The sequence below is a fragment of the Chenopodium album genome, chromosome 4, assembly GCF_948465745.1.
Source record: "Chenopodium album chromosome 4, dcCheAlbu1.1, whole genome shotgun sequence".
In the NCBI taxonomy this organism is placed as follows: Eukaryota; Viridiplantae; Streptophyta; class Magnoliopsida; order Caryophyllales; family Amaranthaceae; genus Chenopodium; species Chenopodium album.
In genome coordinates, this window is record NC_137837.1 from 7,429,267 (window position 1) to 7,450,282 (window position 21,016).

Consider the following 21,016-nt stretch of genomic DNA (forward strand, 5'->3'; position numbering starts at 1 on the left):
TGTCTTCCCTCTAACCCATATTTCTAGAACCTAGATGGATTCATAGATATTTCGTGAAAAATTATAAACACTATTCAAGATTTAATATAATCAATTATTTTCTTTCACAATATTCAGTATTTATGCATAGTTAACTGGCATATGTTTGGTATGAACCCCCATTTAAATATATTTTTGAATTACAAAATAATAAAGCTTAGTTAAGCTATGCAAATGGGTCCATTTACATATTTGTTACTTTTTTTTTTTTTTTTTTTAGGAAATCATATTTGTTACTTTGTTAGACACTACAAGAAAAATCACTTTTCGTAGCGATTGTACATTCGCTACAATATACAAGTATGTTTGTGAAATAACTAAGGATGTCGTATCATTTTTACAATCGCTATGATTTTTCCATTTAAAATCGATACGGAAACATAATAATACACATCCACACTGTTTTTACACATTTATATAATTTTGAGAAATCGTATCATTTACAATCGCCACTAAATCCTAATAATCGATACGAAAAACCTTTTCAACACTAGATATATAAATATTGTTTGACAAAGAGTACATAAAATATGTCATAGCTTATTGGTGAAACATTTAATATAAGAGTTTGAGGTTGCATGTTCGAATATTGTATCGAATGAGCATTCGTTGGGAAAGCTTTTTGTTGCAATTACAATCGATACTAAAGGTTAAAATAATCGCTACGAAAAAGTTATTTTCTTGTAGTGAAAAACTTAGAAACATGCAAATATGTCAAATATGATTTAATAATAATGTACTTGAAAATCAAACGTATGTATAATTAGCTTTCTTGAAACCAGACGTATATGAGCACTTGTTAGTTCTGTGTATTTAGCGTAAAAGATTAATTAACCACTTGTTTTCTCTTAAAATATCATGTCCAAAAGAACTAACGTTTTCAATTAGTGCTCCTTATAGTACAATAATGCTTGTTAGCTAGTCGTTAACACTTAACAATATCATAGTTTTTGGATGATATATAAGTTGGTCACATAATTTCACTCTACCACGTAAAATCCAACTCAATATATGAAGAGCTCCTCATTGATTAATAAAGTCGGTTTAAAAAGTATTTTAATAATTTTATTTCAAATTTATGTTCTAACTCACTCAGAAAAAAACCTAAAATGCCCCTACATATGACCAAAATATATAAAAAGCTTTGTTTGTTTTATTATATTTTGTTTGAAATTGTATTATGTGAACTTTGTATGAACTGAATTTATCTTACTTTTTATGCAAGTGTGTCAGAACTTATTTTGTTTAAAATAAGTCTAACAACGATTATAACTCCTCTATATAATACTGCTCTATATATGCCCTATTAGTTGTGTTCCTAGGAAGTAGAAAACATGCAACCTAGCTAATTCCATTAGCTAACACAAACAAAGTAGCAATACACTATGGCATTCACTCTATCCAATTTTTCCCAAGTAATCTTGCATATTTTGCTCTTAATTTCTTTCTCATCGTCTTCTCAAACACCCTCCGATTTAGATACAATATGTAGCAAAACTCTTTATCCAAACTTTTGCAAATCAATTCTAGCAGAAAATAACTTGCAAAGTAAAACCATACAAGATCATGGTCGTTTTTTCCTTAGCCAATCCTTAATTATGACCAACAATTTCAAGTTATTAGTAAACCAACATCTCCAATCCTCTAACCAAAATAATGTTTCTCAAGCTACCAAATTCGCCCTCCAAGATTGTCGGTCTCTTACTAGTCTTAACATCGATCTTCTTTCTACCACGGCTAATATGATCAAGCCTACCAACATTCCAAGTAACATAGACAAAGATCATGTCCAAACCATGCTTAGCGCGGCCATGACCAATTTAGACACTTGCTTGGATGGGCTCAAAGAGGCGCGACCACAATCTAGTATGACTCAAGCCCTATTACCTCAAATCTCAATCAACACAATGCTTCTTAGCCTATCCCTTGCACTCTTTATACAAAATTGGGTTCCGAAAAATAACCCAAATGATATTTTACCCTTGAAATATGATCAAATTAGAACAAGGGTAGATAATGTTGGTAATAGTGGGAGGAAATTGCAACAAATAGATGAAATGATGAATATTATTATTGTGAATACTACTGTGGTGGTTAATCCTGATGGAAGTGGAGATTTTACCACTATCAATGATGCAATTACTGCTGCACCAATTAATAGAATGCCAAATACTGGCTATTATGGTATATATGTGGCTTCCGGGGTTTATCAAGAGTACATCAATATTCCTAGTAACAAGAAATATTTGTTGATCATCGGTGATGGTATTAATCAGACTATAATCACTGGTAATCGGAGTGTTGGTGACAATTCGACTACTTACAACTCCGCTACATTTGGTATTAAACTTTATGCTTTTTTAGTCCTGTAATTATTGGGTGCACCTAGGAGCATAATGCATGTGTCAGTTAACACGATAAATTACTTTAGGCATGTGATAACATCAATTTTGACTTCCAAATATAAATTAGTTTAGGCATTAGATAAATTAGGACTAAAACTCTCTCTTAACCATTTTATATGAAGAGTAATTAACTAGGAAGATCATCCAAAAATACCAATATCATGCCTTATGCAGTCATAAACTATGTACTAACATATTAGCCCTTTCTTTTTCGTTCTTTTTTCAGCTGTGAATGGCGTAGGATTTGTTGCAACGGACATAACCATCCGCAACACAGCAGGGGCAATCAAGCACCAAGCCGTGGCACTTCGAAACAGTGCAGACCTTTCAGCCTTCTACAGATGCAGCTTCGAAGGGTATCAAGACACATTGTACGCACAATCCATGAGACAATTCTACAAAGAATGTGACATCTACGGAACAGTCGATTTTATATTTGGTAACGCAGCAGCAGTCTTTCAAAATTGCAACTTATATGCTAGACAACCGTTACCAAAACAATTTAATCTTATAACAGCTCAAGGCCGAACTGACCCAAACCAAAACACCGGATTCTCAATCCAAAATTCCATGATTAGAGCCGCCGATGACTTAGCATCAAGCAATTTTACGGTCGAGACTTATTTAGGGAGGCCATGGAAGGAATACTCTAGAACAATTTTTATGCAATCGTTCTTGGATAATTTGATTCAACCTCTTGGTTGGCATGAATGGAATGGAAGTTTTGCACTTGGTACGTTGTATTATGGTGAGTACAACAATACTGGACTAGGGTCTAATACTGTTAACCGTGTCATGTGGCCGGGGTACCATGTGATTAATCAGACCATAGCATCTTATTTTACCGTGTCTTACTTTATTGTGGGTGACTTTTGGTTACCCTCTACTGGTGTACCTTATACTTTGGGTTTGTTTTAATTACTATGTATTTATGTATATTTATAAACAAAAATATTATGTATATTACGATAGTCATTTTAAAAAACTGAAAAAATCAAAATTAGGGTTCGTTTGGCATTGTTGTGGTTTTCTGTTTTTTGGTTTTTTGTTCTCTAAAAGTATATGATATGAGTCCCATAATGAATCAAAAATTATATAAACTTATTAAAATTATGATAATTATGAAAGTTGACAACAGAAAAGTGGAAACTCCTTTTTCTTGTTTCCTGTTTTTGGTTTTTGGTTTTCAAAAAAACAGAAAACTAAAAATCAAAACTGATGCCAAACAAGCCCTAAGAGCCATATGAAGTATATTGATCTGGCCTATATTTTCGCATGTTATTAAATTAATTAAATTAAATTATAATGCGTATTATTTTTTACAGCAAAAATAAAGATAGAAAAATCAGGCCAAATTCTATTTTAAGGTATAGAAAATCTAGCACATACAATCAAATTTTCTATAGGACAATACTTTTTGACAAAAATTAAAAAGAAAAAAAGTTGCTTGCTCCTAATATTTTGCCAAAAGTAAAGGAACTAGTTGTCTAATTAAAGAGGTTGATCAAAATAGCTGAAAATTTTGAGGAGGAAAACTTTTGAAGAAAGCTAAGTTGGATCAATCCTAATTTGGAGAGTACAACCTTTAATCAACCTGTTAATTAACTCCATTAAGCTCTAAGAACCTCAAAATATAATTAACTAAGTGAAAATTTAACCAACATTTAATTTCTTTTCATTTACTAATCTCTTCCCCTTTTTTCATGTTTATATTAACCAAATTATTTCTAACATTTTAGGGCCTCTCGTCTTTAATAGAGAGAGCCTTCCTTATTATTTTTTTCAAATTGCAGCTCTCTTGTTAATGATTAAAAGGTTGTGATTAAGGTAAAATCGTTAATAATTATTAGTACTTGATTAATTAATATCGTGAATTAATTAATGTCGCGAGTTGCAGTAATTACCTTGTCCTCCTTGGTCCTTGTTGGGCTGATTGCGTCCGTGACCTTTAGCTTCGTATCACATAATTGGGGTAAAAATAACAATCAAAAGTTGGCTGCTTCGTCTAAGGCGGTCCAAGCAATATGTAACCCTACGGACTATAAAGATGCGTGTCTTAAAAGTCTAGCCACGGTCAGGACCGATGACCCTAAGGAGCTAATTAAGGCCGCATTTTTATCTGCTAAGGCCGAGTTGATTGATATTTCTAAAAATTCTACGGTCTTAAAAGAGCTCGAAAAGGATCCTAAGACAGCTGAAGCTGTTAAAGATTGTAGAGAGCTACTCCAAGACGCGATTGATGATTTCCAACGTTCATTCGATGAAATTTCAAAATCTGATATGACTCAAGCTAATAGTGCACTAGAAAACCTTAAGATATGGCTAAGTGCTACAAGAACGTACCAAGAGACGTGTCTAGATGGTTTCGAAAATACCACCGGGGATGCGAGTGTAAAGATGAGAAAGGTGTTGCAAACGGCCATGGAAATGTCTAGCAATGGACTTGCTATCATTAACGACTTGTCGTCTTTGCTTAGCAGCCTCGACATTTCTTCCTTCAAGAGACGATTATTATCAACTCAGGTATAGTAACGAAACAGTGTTACATATGATGGAGAAAATTCAAGTTTATCACCTTATAAACAAACTTTATTAATTAAATGGCAAAACTATAAATAAATCAACAACTTATATGTATATTGGGACTCACATTTGTTTATATAATTACAAAAAATGTCATGTTGACTGAATATTTTTTGTTGATTTATTTACGATTTTGTCATTTGATAAACGAATTTTGTTTATTAAGGTGATGAACTGGAGCTCCCTCCAAAGGCATTTTGAGCATTCTTCAAATCATATATTATGCTTAATAATTTTTTTTCTTAAATGTTTCATGCTACTTAGGTGAATAGACGTCTCTTGGACGATGATGATGGGGGAGTCCTCCTCCAGGACAGCGAACAGGACCGAAGGAGAAGGCTTCTTACCACGGTTCCAATTGTAGGTCATCACAAGGGTGAAGTCTATCCCGAATGGGTAGATGGGTTTCGACGTAAGCTTTTGGAAGCCACGAACTTGGCCGATGATTTGAAGGCGAGGGCAAATGTGGTGGTGGCTCAAGATGGGAGTGGAAAATATAAGACAATTGAAGAAGCCTTAAAGGAAGTTCCAAAGGAGGGAAAGGAGAGTTTCATCATTTACATTAAGGAAGGGGTTTATAATGAATATCTTGTACTTTTCAAATGGATGACTAATGTTGTAATTGTTGGAGATGGCCCAACTAAGACAAGGATTACTAATAACAAGAACTTTGCTGATGGTACTAAAACATTTAAGACTGCTACATTGTGTAAGTGTTCTAAGCTCAAGATTTCTTCACCTTTTTAAAAATTTGCTTTGTCATAAATTGATTATTAGGCATAAAATTGGAAAAAAAAAAAAAAAAAAATGTTTCACCTAATTATGGTACCCTAATATTAACTTTCATGTAAACGATCAATTGGCAATAGGAGTTACTCCTTTACCTTATAAAGTGGAACTACCTCTTCTCTTTCTCTAATGTGGGACACTCAAAAGTAGGCTACAATGGGTTTCAACGGTATATCATAAGATCATAACTGGCCTACTATTGTAAATGTTATTAAGCATCAAGACTTAAGAGTTAGAGTTACAATTTGTTACTTATTACAAACTTATAGCTCAATTTAAGAATAGAGTTCGAACTAGACACTAGAAACTGAGGACAAAAATGCATGAACTATACAATATGAGAAGATTGTTTCTTTAAATTTATTTTGTACACCATGCATTTGTATTGAGTTATTGACTCTTTAACTAATAATTTGACATGATGCAATATAATGCAGCTGTTCTTGGAGATTTCTTCATGGCTAAGGACATTGGAGTTGAGAATACGGCAGGAGCAATTAAACATCAAGCTGTCGCATTTCGAGCACAAACAGATAAATCCATCTTCTTCAACTGTCACTTTGATGGATACCAAGATACACTCTATGCTCACACCTACCGCCAATTCTACCGTGATTGTAGAATCACAGGAACAATTGATTTTATCTTTGGTGACGCGGCTGCATTTTTCCAAAATTGTACCTTTGTTGTTCGCAAACCACTTGAAAACCAAAATTGCATTGTAACAGCCCAAGGCCGAATGGAGAGGCATCAACCAACCGGAATAATAATTCACAGCAGTAAATTTGAATCCGACCCTGAATACTACCCTGTTCGAAACAAGAACAAGGCTTACCTAGGAAGACCTTGGAAGGAATTTTCCAAGACAATTATTATGGAGTCTCAAATTGATGATTTGATACAACCTCAAGGGTGGTTGCCTTGGGAAGGTGATTTCGCGCTTGATACTCTCTACTATGGTGAGTACAATAATGTTGGAGCTGGCGCGGGTTTGGCTGATAGGGTTAAGTGGCGTGGGGTTAAGACTATTGTTTATGATCGCGCTGAGAAGTTCATGCCACCAACACTCTATGATAATGATGATTGGATTATAGCTTCTGGTATACCTTATCAACCAACCTTGTCTAGTGCAGCTGGACCAACATCAGGTAAATTAACTATACTAATGAATGATCTCAATGTATACATATAAAATCACAACTAAGCTAGACACACAAAATAAACCTTAGGAAATGCATGAATCAAAATTAAAATTGAAGAAAATAAGTAGTGACAGTTTTATTTTTCTTTGGATAACACAAGGGTGATTGGTTTTAGCTTTGTATCATATATCGTTGTGTTTAAAAAAACCCAAAAAAAAAAAACCTAAAACTAAATCTATGTACACCCGAGTGCATGTAAGATTTTTTTGCTAACATTTAAGGTATTGCAACTTCTATTTGTAAAGGCATAGATGAAGATCCAAATGCACCAGCAGGAGCACCATCCTCCTTCCCCTACGAATCTTCGTCAAGTAGTGGCACTGCTTCTCATGGTGGATCATTATCTTCAGGTGGCTCTACTTCCTCAAAATCCATCCCATCAACTTCTAAAGGTTCATCAACACCAAGTGGCACTTCTTCCCCTGACACGTCTACGAAAAAATCTTCCCATGAAACTCCAACAAGCTCAAGTACAACTTCTTCCTCTAGAACCCCTTCCAAAGGATCACATTCATCTACTGAAGGAGGACAAGGAGGAGGAGGAGGTGGTGCATTATCTTCTCAAGAAAGTGGGACAAATTATTCAACTACTACTACTACTACCACCGCGACCACAACCACCGCCACCGATGCACCTACACAAGCACCACCTCCGGAGGAGGAACTCACGACTCCAAGCCCAACACCGGACACTAGCCCAACTTCCCCTTCATTTGGATTTAAATTCACAACCTTATTTATTCCTCCAATGTTTAGGCAAAAGAAGCCCAATCCTCCAGACTCTAGCCCAAGCCCAAGTGAAGTAAAGAAGTTAAATACTGGCCCATTAAAAATGGGTGAACTTGAAAGAGTGCTAATGTCAAATGAAGAAATAGAGCTCGAAGGTGAACAAGCCACTAGCCCAACTCCCCCTCCTTTTGAAGCCCAATACATAACCCTTGTTATTCCTCCAATGTTTAGGCAAAAGAGGCTTAGAGCTCCAGCCTCAAGCCCAAGCCCAAGTCCAAGCCCAAGATCAAGCCCAAATAAAGGAAAGAAGTTGCCGCATATTGTCCCAGCCTCAAGCCCAAGTCCAAGCCCAAATAAAGGAAAGAAGTTGCCACATATTGGCCCACTAAAAACGCGTGAACTTGAGAGAGTTTTAATGTCAGATGAAGACATGGAGTTCGAAGATGAAGCAAGTAATGATGACATGTCAGGGAATGTTCCTGATGGTGATGAGCCAAGCCCAGCTAGGGTTGAACCCCCAAGCCCATCTACTTCACCGAGCAGTGTCGTCGTTAGCCCAAGTTTTAGTCCACCAACATCTACTAATGGGCCTAGCCCAAGCCCAAATTCAGAGGAGGTGTCTGATTGGCTTCCACCTGCTTTGGCACCCGAACCCGGGCCCGTTGATGAAGCTGATAAAGAGCCTCTTGTAACTAGTCCTAAACCTAAAACCAACAATGGATCTAAGTCTAAAATTGAGTTAAGTATGTTATTGAGTGGGGTTATTATGTGGGCTGCTCTACTCATATGAATGGATTTTTAATTAGGCCTTTATTTGTAGCTTATATCTCTTACTTTCTCTTGAAAGCTTTTTTATTGTTGTTTTTTGCGTTTTTCTTTACAATTTTACGACCTTTATTAGCCTACATTGATAAATTTGTAGAACTTATTGTACATATTATGTTACTTCTTTCGTTTTATGATATAAGTCATTTGAATGATGATCCTTCATTCTTCAATAAATGCTTAAATATATAAATAACAGGAAAATTAATAAAAATTTGTGAAAATATGTCAACTAATTTACAGTAAATATTACAAAGTTTGTATGAAAAAAAGTTAAAATGGATTCGGAAATAGCAAACTTGCAACGAATATTGACACGCACGAGTAGAAACACAAACACAACATTAACGCATGGAGATGGACTTATTAATATAACAACAATTTCAAATATTATACACAAATTCTTCCACTGGTATCTTGGAAGATCCGTTATTGGGGGTTGACATACTTGATACTTCCTCTTTATGCCAATTTGGGATATGCTACCACAAACTTTACCGTAATAAATTTTGATTAAAACATATTTTTGACTCCTTTAAAACATTTCTTGTTGGTGCTTGTTAAAGACCTTCTTATAAGAGCTTGTTATGCCTAAAAAGCTATTTGTAAAAGGCTAGGTTTGGGAGTTTTTTCAAAGAGATGACTTAAACTTATAGCAATATGACTATTCTATCCTAAAGTTGTTAATAATTATTCTTAATACTAATATAGTACCAATACTAAACACTTCTTTTTCAAGTAGTTTATTCTGCCGGTTAATTAAACTAGGTAACATAATTAGATAGTCAAATCAGTTATTACAACAATTTATTATCAATAAAAAGAGGTATTAGTAATTAGCTATGTGCCTATGTACAATATATTGAGGTAATATTTGATTATTTTCAAGTATCACTATTATAGTAATATAAAATAAATAAATGTTTATCATACACCTCTTACACCCAAGTTAATTAAAAGTTTGTTAGTTGTTTACTAGTCCTTGTACCCTTAAGGGATTCCTAACACAAAGTGTCTCTAGTGGATATTGAACCTTCAACCTTAAGGTTAGAAAGTACAATTTGTACTAAACCAAATTTAGCTTGATTCGAACCTTGACCAATGGTTTCAATAATCTTAAAAGTCACCGCCACAACCAAAGAGGACTAGTATAATAAGTTTATCAAAGCCGAATCCGAATCCGAATCTAAATCCGAATCCGAATCCAAATCCAAATCCAAACCCGAGTGAAGCCAAGACCTTAACAATCCGACAACCCAACAAAGCCATAATCGAGTCCAAACCCCAAACCAAGCAAACAAACATAAGAAAACCCCAATCCACAATCCAGGCGTCCCCCACCCTTTTCTCGCATCATTCTCCTTTCCTCTCGCACAGCTCCTTGACTCATTCAACCATGGCGGCTTCGCCATCGTCGGCGACCTCTTCCTCCGATACTTCATCGACCTCATCGTCTTCTTCCTCCGACAGAGATAGAAGCCGCCGTCGTCGACGCCGCCGCAGCAGTACCAGCAACCGCCATCGCGACTCCCTCAAGATCCGCAAACCTAAATCTCATTCCAAGTCTAAACGACGTCGTCGTCGTCACTCTTCCTCCGATTCTCATTCCTCTGATTCGTATTCTTCGGATGATTATAGGTATACTTCTCCTTCCTTTTATTTTCTCAGCTGTATTTGTTAATTAGGTTTTGTTCTGTTTTTTTTAGGTATTATCGATTGTTTTATCGTATTTGAATGATTTAATTGATTGATTGTTGTTTTATCACGAAGACTAATTGTTTTGCAATTGATGCTATTATTGGGAAATATATTAGAGATTTTGTAATTTTCATCAATTACCTGAAATATGAGCTGCAATCACAGAGATTTTGACTAGTATTGATCCATTTGCTGGTGATGAATTAAGTCACAGCTTAGAAGGATTAACTGCAATAACATCTTTTTTTATAACTCGTGTGGTTGGGGAGTTATTATAATGAAGTAGTATTGAGACGAATATAGATAGTAGCTTAATGCTGGAAGAATTGTGAACCCGCTGAATCGATGATGTTGATTGGCAAAGCTGTGATCGATACGTTGGTATCTATAGCCATGAACAAAATGAGGTTTCCTGGTGTGATTGTTAAAAGCTCTTTATAAATCCTTCGTACATTTGATAGTTTGAGAACAGAAAATTAGGTTTGTTATTAAGGTGTTCTCTCTAAAACAATGAAAACACAACCTTGGCTATAGTGCAACAAGAGGAGCGCATTTTATAATTTTTTTCCCCATAATTACTCTTGCAACAAACTAATCAAGATTTGATGATTAATGAGTTCCTGATTCCAATTCTTATATCCTTTAATCCCCCTACTGTCATTCCTTATTGTCAAACGCGTGTTTGTGTTAGGATCTGCTAAAAGTGTTTCCTAAAACCGAGAATAGATTTGGTAACAATTGCTCAGAAAATGAGTGATGCAAAAACCAGTTGGTGTTATGTCTTCTACAAATTTAGCAGTTTAGCACACCATATGTTGTATTCAACCCTAAAGGAGTATTGATTGTACGTATATTCCTAAACGTTGAATTCTATTTTTAGTACTATGCCTCTTTCTATCCTCGAACTTGTTAGCTTGTATCACTAACTCCGACTCATCTGATTCTATGGACTCAACAGTTACCACCCATTAGCTAATACGATTAACATGTTCGTGGTGCTCTAATATCTTTGATCATATGAGAAAGGCTTAAAAAAGGTGCTTACATTCTATGAAGCTTGAGAAGATATGTTCTGTAAGCCTTTAAGAAGTTAATGTATTTCATGACTTGTAACTTGCTTGAGAAGTTGTAAAGCATATACAGCTCAGAAAGTAGTGTTGTCCTTAAAATAGTTGTGTTTTTTTTAATAACTGCCCCACTCGTATCTGAACTGGAGTATGCATATCTAACAAGTATGACAAAAAGTTGGAAGGATTGCATTTTTCTTTCCTCCTTTTTGTGTCAATATCTAGTTTAGGGCGTTGAACTTTCATGTCATGGCCCAGCACAATAACACCTAAGTATATGACTACTACTTGAACTTGATAAAATTTCTAAAGTGATGTAGCTTTATTTCATATTGGTGCTGCATTCATGGAGTTGGGTATGGGATTATGATGCGTGTAATCACCACTTGTTCATGTCCGAGGCGTGTAGTGGTAGATGGACGGGCCTAATTTGGGATTCACTAATTGATAAGAGAATTTTAGTGACTTTGCTTGCATTTCTCTTCTTGGAATCCTGGATTGGCTTTTTCTTTACTTGGTTCTTGTATGTAATGGAGACTTGACCATTAGACATTGCTGTTTGTTTGGGTCATGTATGGATTATATGGTCTTGCTAGAAATATGTAGAGTGTATGGGGTTTGCCATCATTTACTTCAACTGTGGGATATTGCTGTCGAGTATCTTACACAAGTGGTGGGTCTTCATTGCATCAATTTTATTCATCCTTGAATCTTGTGGGCTGCTCTCTTGTATTTGTTTATTCAAATTTTGACTTGACTACCTGTCTTGTGATGTTTGTTAGCATAAAGTATGTCATGTTGTAGCTGTGCCTATGCTAGTAGGCTCCGTATACTTTCTGCTGTATATTAACCCCTTTTTTTGGAACTTGAGTAGCTCTTCAGAGAGTGAGCGTGAAACTTCAAGTCGCTCAAGAAAACGCAAGCATGATGACAAGTCAAAGAAGGTAATTTTAATGCTGGCTGCCTTGCATTCTTTTGGGATTTTTTTAACACACACACACAAAAAAAAAAAAAAAAAAGATCTATATGGCATTTTATGACCTGCTGTTTTCTCAGAACAAAGGAAAAGACAAGGATAAGAGTCATCACCGTAAACGGCACAAGCACAATAAAGAGGTAGGAATACACTTGTCTCAAAGATGCATTTATATATTTTATCCCTCATTCAAAACCAAATGTTGTCGTGAATCTGAAACTAGTGACACTAACACAAAGTGTTTTTTTGTTGATTAAAAACTCATTTTGCTACTTCTTTAGTAGCATTTTGACATATTCAATTTATTATCTTTTTTTACTCTGACACTCTTATTGTTACTTGCTCTTCAAAATTGGAGCTGGGATCTATGACCTGATGTCTGGACTCTTGATTGGCTTGTCTGGATGGTTTTTTGGTTCGGCTTTCTCCTGCCTTTTGGAGCTATATGCAGAAAGAGCAGGATGAGCGACGGAGTAATGGTCCTGTGCAGCTGTCCAAGGTAAATAATGGATTAAACGTTTTACTAGATTTTTTGTTGAAGCATTTTGCAGCTGCTTTTTTTTTTTTTTTTTTTTTTTTTTAATATTACCTCTGAGTCTCATCTTATGTGCTTGTCATTCAGTATTTAGGGCGAGATAAAGATGATGGTGTTCGTCGAAGTGTGGTATCTGGAAAAAAGGTAACCTTTCAGCTTGTTTTATCAAGGTCTAGCTCTCTGAATGAGTCTCATATTATGTTCTGTTCCTGCTGCTATTTCCCGTAGATACAAATGAGGCTAGAAAAATCAAAAGAGGACAAGTTTGCAGAGAATAAGCGTAACGAATTGTTGAAGTTCTTGAATGCTAGTTATGATTGATTACCTTGGGCCCTTGGCGACTCTTTGAGGTCCAACTTACACAGTATTATGCAAGTCAAGGTTGTGCTCAAGATTTATGGATATAATGCATTGTGCTTCAAGCTCTCAAGCTTTTGTAGGCTTGCTTCTTTGCAATACTATTTGCTGATTACACTGTCGAATTGTGCCTTGATTTTGTGCCCTAGTAATGTCTTTGATGTGCGGTGTTTGGCTAGTTAACATTATTTTTGAATCATTAGGGATTTCTTCAATGCAATTAAGTTTAATTTGTAATATTAGTAGAATTATTGTCCGCATCTCTTTTTCCTTTTTTGTGGCAATTGGATTTCCTTATTACCAGTCAATACTAAGTACTAAGTAGTCGTCTTTTATTTGACTTTCATATCTTTTATGGCAAAGATCAGCAAATTGAAACGAGGGGGTGTTTGGTATGTGGGATTATGAGGTGGGAATAAGTTATTAACCCAAAGTCTCCGTAAACCCATGTTTGTTTGATAGGAATTAGATTAGGGAGTGGGAATAAGCTCGGGATTATTTACCCTTTAATTCCCCCCATTTTATATTTTATTACCAAGGGGGTAGGTAATATAAATGGTGGGAATTCTCTAGGTAATATAATGTGCATATCAATTTGAGATGTAATATAAGGATAAAATCATAAATTTGACCTTTAATCCAAATTTTATTCCCACTTCTAAATACCTATTGTCACTTTATATTCCTGAACTTCCCATTCCCATCAAAAGGGGAAAAGCCAGAAAGTGTTGCTTTTGGAATTTCATTTGGTATTACTGCAATGTTTTAAAATTTTTAATTGTAGTACTAAACTTGGTTTATCAGAAAGTGAAAATATAGTTTGGGAGGTTATGGTTAACATATTTTTCATTTTTTTTTAACAAAATTGATTCATGGATAATAGTTACTAAGTACCTGTATTTGATATTTGCAAAAGATTTGAATTTAACAGATGCATAATATGAAGTATTTACCAAGTTAAGTTAAGCTTAGTTATCAGGACAGCATTTTCTACTCTTACAGGTTGAGGTTTAATATCTATAAAACACTTTGAGGAAGAAAAACTCATTATTATATACCTCAATTTTTAAAGTGTCTAACTTGTTAACTCGGATTGGTTTGGCTCATTAAGAATTTCAGTTCAAATGAACTCGTTTGCATACCTATTCAAAATAAATAAATAAATAAAAAATAAATAAATAAATGCAACACAGCTAAATTCAATCAATACTTCAGTTTAGTAAAGTCGTGATCATACATATATATTGAACATATTTCATGCTACTAATCCATGGTCATAAGTCTCATAACTCATTGATGCAAGAATTTTATCCATTGGCGAAATCTAAAAATAGTCCAACATATTAAATCGATAATTCGATATCGTACATTTTATAATGACATACTCTTTTGTCAAAAAAAAAAAAAAATGACATACTCCGTAATACACAATAGTCTTTTACACAGTAATACGAAGTAGTTTTCAACTAATGCTGTAAGTGTGTAACAGAGCTTTAAATCAACTTATAAATTATTCTTAATAGTCAAATTTCACATTTATTTAGTCTTTCACTTTTCCTCAATTTAAGCCTTCTTTCGTTGTCCTCTTTAATCTTTATAAGCCCTACCATGAGGATCGTACTCCTCAAATTACATGCACCATACAATATTTTTAGATCAAATTCTATTCAACGAATAATTACGTACATTTATAGAAATTTGTATCCCAATCTTTCGGCCTTTATTTCCTTTTAATATGCTCTTAATATGACACATTGAAATGCATCTATACACTTGGTTTCAAGGAAAATGTTATACATATTCCTTTTGGCTACATATAAGCATTAAAAACACTCTTAAAAATCGTTTGAATTTAGAAAATCATGACAAAAACACGTGTTGATCAGTGTGTATTTGTCATGAATTCCTAATTTTATACAATTTTCTAGAGTGTTTTTAATGCTTATAAATAGCCCTTAGGATCTATGTATATCATTACCCATAAATTAATTGCAACATTATTCTTTGTCAATTACTCCGTAGTAATCATATCAATATAATGCTACTATTTAATAAAGTACTTATGATGTAGCATACTACTACGTAGCTAACATCACTTCTTGTCAAATTTTCCTATGCAATTACTACATCGTCTTAATATACATGCATAACTTCAAAAGACATTTATTCTGAATTAATTGATCATAAATTCATTTTGCCTTTTAATAAAAATGCTTAAAGATTAATAAACCTACAAATGTAGGTGTTTTATAGAAAAAAAAAAAAACCAAACCAAGAGTTAAAGCTCAGAGATCAGAATACAGGGCAGTGGATGAGAATTAATCCCAAAATCTCTTGGAATGGGAAGGGGAGCTCTAATCACATGAGCTTTCCCCTCAATCACTCTCAAGAATGTGTATATATAATTATATATATATATTAATCATCAACAACAAAGTCTTACTCAAGTAGGAAAGGCTAAGAGCTTGTATACAATATACACAGTATAGACCGGTCTTTTAATTGATTTGTATTTATAATTGTCGTTATAAATCATCTGGATAATAATAATAATAATAATAATAATAATGATAATAATAATAATAATTAAAATAATAATATTAATAATAATAATTATTCCTGGACGGGTTATGGCTAATGCAGCTCATCGGAAGCGGGTTAAGTATGAGGCTCGTTGTAAGGCGATTGGATATGGGTTCATTCCCTTCTCCTTTTCATCGTTTGGTGAATTAGAAAAGGAGGCTGTTGCGTTGCTTAAGCGAATTCAGAGGTTCTCGACGACGCAAGGCATTGGAGCACCTACTGCAGCTCATATTTTTACTAGGGTAGGCTTTGCTATAGCTAGAGGAGTGGGGGCCCAGATTGTATCTCGGCTTCCCACTAATTAATTGTACGTTGTATGACTTTTTGTTTTTGATATGATAATAATAATAATAATAAATATTAATATTATTATTATAGTAAAAATATGAGCTGCAGCAGGTGCTCCAATGCCTTGCATGCGTCGTCGAGAACCTCTGAATTCGCTTAAGCAACGCAACAGCCTCCTTCTCTAATTCACCAAACGATGAAAAGGAGAAGGGAATGAACCCATATCCAATCGCCTTACAACGAGCCTCATACTTAACCCGCTTCCGATGAGCTGCAATAGCCATAACCCGTCCAGGAATAAAGTCAGATAGCCCTGACTGTGTCAAAGGAGAAGATCCTGACAAATCTACACAGACATCGCGACCACGATCCCAAGAATAAAGTAACACATCAGCAGGTTTGAGGGCCTCGTCGTTCCCTCCAGACAACTCAATGTCAACCTCTTTCCTTGCTGAAATCCCAGAACGATAGCAAACATCTACTAGGGTATCCCGAACAACATTATGTCTATGTTTAATACCCACGATACCAGCACACGACACCGCGTGATCGCCAAAAATATCCCCTGGAAAAACCCTCCAACATTATGTCTATGTTTAATTATTATTATTATTATTATTATTATTATTATTATTATTATTATTATTATTATTATTATTATTATCAAAAACAAAAGTCATACAACCTACAATAAATTAGTGGGAAGCCGAGATACAATCTGGGCCCCCACTCCTCTAGCTATAGCAAATCCTACCCTAGTGAAGATATGAGCTGCAGCACGAGCCCCAATGTCTTGCGTCGTCGAGAACCTCTGAATCCGCTTCAGTAACGCAACAGCCTCCTTCTCTAATTCCCCAAGCGAAGAAAAGGAGAAGGGAATGAAACCATATCCAATCGCCTGACATCGAGCTTCATACTTAACCCGCTTCCGATGAGCAGCATCAGCCACAACCCGCCCAGGAATAAAGTCGAGTTATTATTATTATTATTATTATTTTTTTTTTTTTTTTTTTTTTTTTGAAACGAATTATTATTATTATTATTATTATTATTTTCTATTATTATTATTATTATTATTATTATTTACAATTATAATAATAATTAATTTTTTCCTCAAAAAAATAAAAATAAATAATTGATTATTCCATATACAACTAATCCTATTTTATTTTCTTGTGTGCATTAAAAACGCTATTATTGCAATGTCTAATCTTAATGAATGATGATATAGCTGAAGTGTGACTTAGAGTGAAAAGGGGAGAAAATAGTGTAGTATTGTTACGGTCATTATAATTACCCGTCCTAATTCTCCATCTGCCAAATCATTGTTAGAGATAATTGCTAGCTAGCTAAAACTGTGGCTTTGATGATGATCGATGATACTTGTATAACCTCTTAAAAAGAGAGAGAGAAAAAAAATATATAGGGAAGTGAGATCTTACATACATACATACAACTAAATTAATGTTTCATTTTTATGTCATAAAAATTATTTTATGTCTCATCATCCATATTTACTTTTTTTTAATAACAACTTGTTGGTTCTTTAGAATTATAAGAATAATTAAAAATGAATTCAAGTATAATTTGATAACCAGAGTACCATCTTAATAATGTGATGATATTCATAGTAATGCAATCTCATCTTGTCAAAATATTGGGGAAAATAGTTCTCTGTATTTTTCCATTGTATTTTCCCATCTTTCATATTCAATCACATTACAATATATAGACAATAGCTAGGAATATCTAACCCTAATATTCCTAATTATCTTAACTTCCTAAATCTATCATAATATATGACATATATCTTTTCACAATAATATCTCATATGATATTATTCTCATAATATCATATCACAATATATTCCTATCTCAATACCCTCCCTCAAGTCGGAGATGTAGATTTCGAAACGTCTGACTTGGACAATAAAATAAAATCTGCATCATGTCATCAAGCCGCAATATGTAATCATCCGCCTTCGAATAATCACAAAAACAATCCTCTTGAACTTGAACATGATCATACCACGTTCTTCATCTTCATTAAAATCATCAAATTTCACTATGATAAAGATGGTTACAAAAAATGAATTCCTCATAAAAAAAAACAAAAAATTAATTGTGAACTCTCACAATTAATTCTCACACTATTATTATACGATTTTCATAAAATAACGTATACTTATAAAAAAAATTGTGAACTCTCACAATATTGGACGCAATAATGAATAATGCGTGCAATTAATCACTCATCTTACACGAATTCTCATGTTTAAGATTATTTTATTCTCTCACTTGATGAGAACGTCTTTCTTTTCGAACCCATCAATAAATACAACAAGAACGTCTTTCTTTTCGAACCCGTCATATTTTTTCTTCTCCTCTCACACGATATCTCATATTTAAGGTTTTTCTCATTCTCCCACACGAACTCTCGTGTTTTCATCTCATTCTCTTCATCAAGATCAAGATCTCCCTAGGCTCTTGATTCATTCTCTCGTTTCTCTAATTTGTCACATCTCAAATTTAGAATATTATGAAACAAAGGTATTACTAATTTCTTATATCCAATCACCCGTACCATATAGTTCGTAAGGACTAGGGAGACTTGATTCCTCGAGTACATCAGAACCAAGGTATGCTTTTTATCTACTTAGACTATAAAGGCGGAGAGAGATTATTAATTAAGGGTTTTTATATCTATGATGACCTCATTTTCTCTATCTATGTTATGCACATAGTGACCCCGACCCAACTCGATTTTTCTATTTATTTTTATGTATTGATTCTGATCAATTCGAAAGATTTGAAAGACAACTCTTATGTTCGTTTAGTTTATTTTGTTTTGATTAATGTATTTCTAAAAAAAAAGTAAAATATACCAATACGCCTAAACACATATAAATTTCTAGCAGATCACTACTCTGCCCTATGATATTTCGTTTTTAAAATGAGAATCGAACCCTGGTCTGATCTCCAAAACGAAAGATGATGAGAGAGAGTCGTTATCAATTAGGGGAGTACTCCGATCCTTTCAATAATTTTCGTTCAACCTATTTGAATTTTGTTTGCATTGTGAGACAAAAAATTAATATGAGCTGAGACGAATGAAAAGGATCCAAGGGAGTTATACATGCTCCTAAATTCTAGATTCTTCATTTGTGGCTTCCAAAAAATAAGATTAGACATTTGTATAATCAAAAATACTGTTACAATCTTGAAGACAAAGAAACATAGAAAGCTAAGCCAACCCCTTAAAGTCAGGTAGGGTTGAAGGAAGGAAGGAAAGTCAACTCGTTATTATCAGTGCAAAGTAGGAAGTGCACCTAATAACCTCCTCTTCTCATAAATTCCCTCTTATAAACACATGCTCAATAACTTGCATTTCATCATAATATTAATTATGCATGAATATTCAACAGGTGTCACAGAGAAAAACAATAATATTTCGTAGATTTTTTCTTTTATTTACTACACAAACTCATACTTCATCTGTTTCTTTATAGTTACTACACACATTTTATCAAGGTATTTAAGAAAAGTTGACCTTACATGATATAATACATTTAAAATGAGGTTATGAGGTTATTGAGAACATAATCAAGTGGGCTATAAACATTTTTTTTTTAATAGAAGTGGGCTATAAACTTTATATGAAGGTAATAGTACAATTTTTACCATAATGAATTTTATAAAATGATTAGATAATGTAAACGGACAATTATTGATTCATAACAATAATAGTAGTACTTCGTATAATATGGATTAATAATTCTAATTTATATTGCGTGATAATAATAAATTTTAAACAGGTGTCACAAAAAAAATAAAAATAAAAAAATAAATTCAGCAGCAGTCAGAAACTCAGAAATAATTAAATTAAACTTTTAATACGATCAGTGGTTGACCAAGTTTACATGTGTTGCGTGGTTGTAATCTCTTGTGAATATGAGCCTTCAATTAAATTCTTATCAGTGTTATGAAATATATAGAAATTAGAGGATTAAGAGAAGAAGGTAATAAGAGAAGTATTACTACTTTTATGTATTACTCTTGGTAATATTTTGTGTATCATACAAGTGAAATTACATGGCTATTTATAGTAGTAAAAACCACTATTACATTGTGGGCTATAACCTTAGAGGGTGGCAATTAGGGTTGGCTACTACATTAAATGTAATGAAGAAATTGGAGTGTGGACATTCACACCTTGACTAAATTAATTAACTCTTAACACTCCCCCTTGAATGTCCATACAGAATAGGGTATATGTTGCCTCGTTAAAACCTTGCTAGGTAAAACCCTTTAGGATAAAAGCCATAGCTAAGGGAAAAGAGTACAACAATATATTACTATATGCTTTAGTGTACTGCCTCATTAAAAACCTTGTCAGGAAAAACCCATTGGGATAAAAACCTGATCGAAGGGAAAAAGAGTGCAGTGCATATAATGCTCCCCCTGATTTTAACATAATTTATGAAGACAACGCATCCCAATCTTGTGGACCAACCGCTCAACACTCTTCGAAGGTAGGGACTTAGTAAACAAGTCTGCAAGATTATAAGATGATTGGATCTGTTGGACATTTATCTTCTCTTCCTTCTGCAAATCGTGTGTAAAGAACAGTTTTGGGGATATATGTTTAGTCCTATCACCTTTAATATATCCTTCAGTTACTTGTGCGATACATGCAGTATTGTCTTCGTAAATGATGGTTGGACTTTTAGTTACTTCTTTCATCCCACATTCTTCTTGGATATTGCCGATCATTGACCTTAGCCATACACACTCACGTCCTGCTTCATAAAGGGCAATCAACTTAGCATGATTTGATGATGTCGCAGTTAAGGTTTGCTTTGTTGATTTCCAAGATATTGCAGTTCCACCATAGGTGAACAGATATCCAGTTTGTGACTTGGCGTTTTGTGGGTCTGATAG

At 34.1% G+C, this 21,016-nt stretch overlaps 2 protein-coding genes and 1 pseudogene across 2 annotated transcripts; all 3 read left to right on the forward strand.

Moving 5' to 3' along the window:
- Positions 1 to 1,424: 1,424 nt before the first annotated feature.
- Positions 1,425 to 3,362, forward strand: LOC145627562 (pectinesterase pseudogene; annotated as a pseudogene).
- Positions 3,363 to 4,325: 963 nt separating this feature from the next.
- Positions 4,326 to 8,537, forward strand: LOC145627563 (putative pectinesterase/pectinesterase inhibitor 21). The gene is made up of 4 exons (XM_081679935.1): positions 4,326 to 4,967; positions 5,292 to 5,736; positions 6,254 to 6,964; positions 7,264 to 8,537. Exons 1-4 carry the CDS (start codon positions 4,326 to 4,328, stop codon positions 8,535 to 8,537), a joined length of 3,072 nt encoding a protein of 1,023 aa, XP_081536061.1.
- A 1,333-nt stretch (positions 8,538 to 9,870) lies between these two features.
- Positions 9,871 to 13,551, forward strand: LOC145626544 (uncharacterized). The gene is made up of 6 exons (XM_081678993.1): positions 9,871 to 10,210; positions 12,212 to 12,281; positions 12,394 to 12,453; positions 12,765 to 12,812; positions 12,936 to 12,992; positions 13,077 to 13,551. Exons 1-6 carry the CDS (start codon positions 9,969 to 9,971, stop codon positions 13,167 to 13,169), a joined length of 570 nt encoding a protein of 189 aa, XP_081535119.1. The 5' UTR covers positions 9,871 to 9,968; the 3' UTR covers positions 13,170 to 13,551.
- Positions 13,552 to 21,016: the final 7,465 nt, after the last annotated feature.

What these genes read in the sequence shown, in the direction of transcription:
- LOC145627563 (XM_081679935.1), top strand. Translation starts at nt 4,326, where the DNA reads ATGTCGCGAGTTGCAGTAATTACCTTGTCCTCCTTGGTCCTTGTTGGG. An exon ending in ATTTAAGACTGCTACATTGT is followed by an intron (nt 5,737 to 6,253) that starts GTAAGTGTTCTA and finishes AATATAATGCAG; the next exon opens with CTGTTCTTGGAGATTTCTTC. An exon ending in TGCAGCTGGACCAACATCAG is followed by an intron (nt 6,965 to 7,263) that starts GTAAATTAACTA and finishes CTATTTGTAAAG; the next exon opens with GCATAGATGAAGATCCAAAT.
- LOC145626544 (XM_081678993.1), top strand. Translation starts at nt 9,969, where the DNA reads ATGGCGGCTTCGCCATCGTCGGCGACCTCTTCCTCCGATACTTCATCG. An exon ending in GGCACAAGCACAATAAAGAG is followed by an intron (nt 12,454 to 12,764) that starts GTAGGAATACAC and finishes AGCTATATGCAG; the next exon opens with AAAGAGCAGGATGAGCGACG. An exon ending in GTGTGGTATCTGGAAAAAAG is followed by an intron (nt 12,993 to 13,076) that starts GTAACCTTTCAG and finishes TATTTCCCGTAG; the next exon opens with ATACAAATGAGGCTAGAAAA.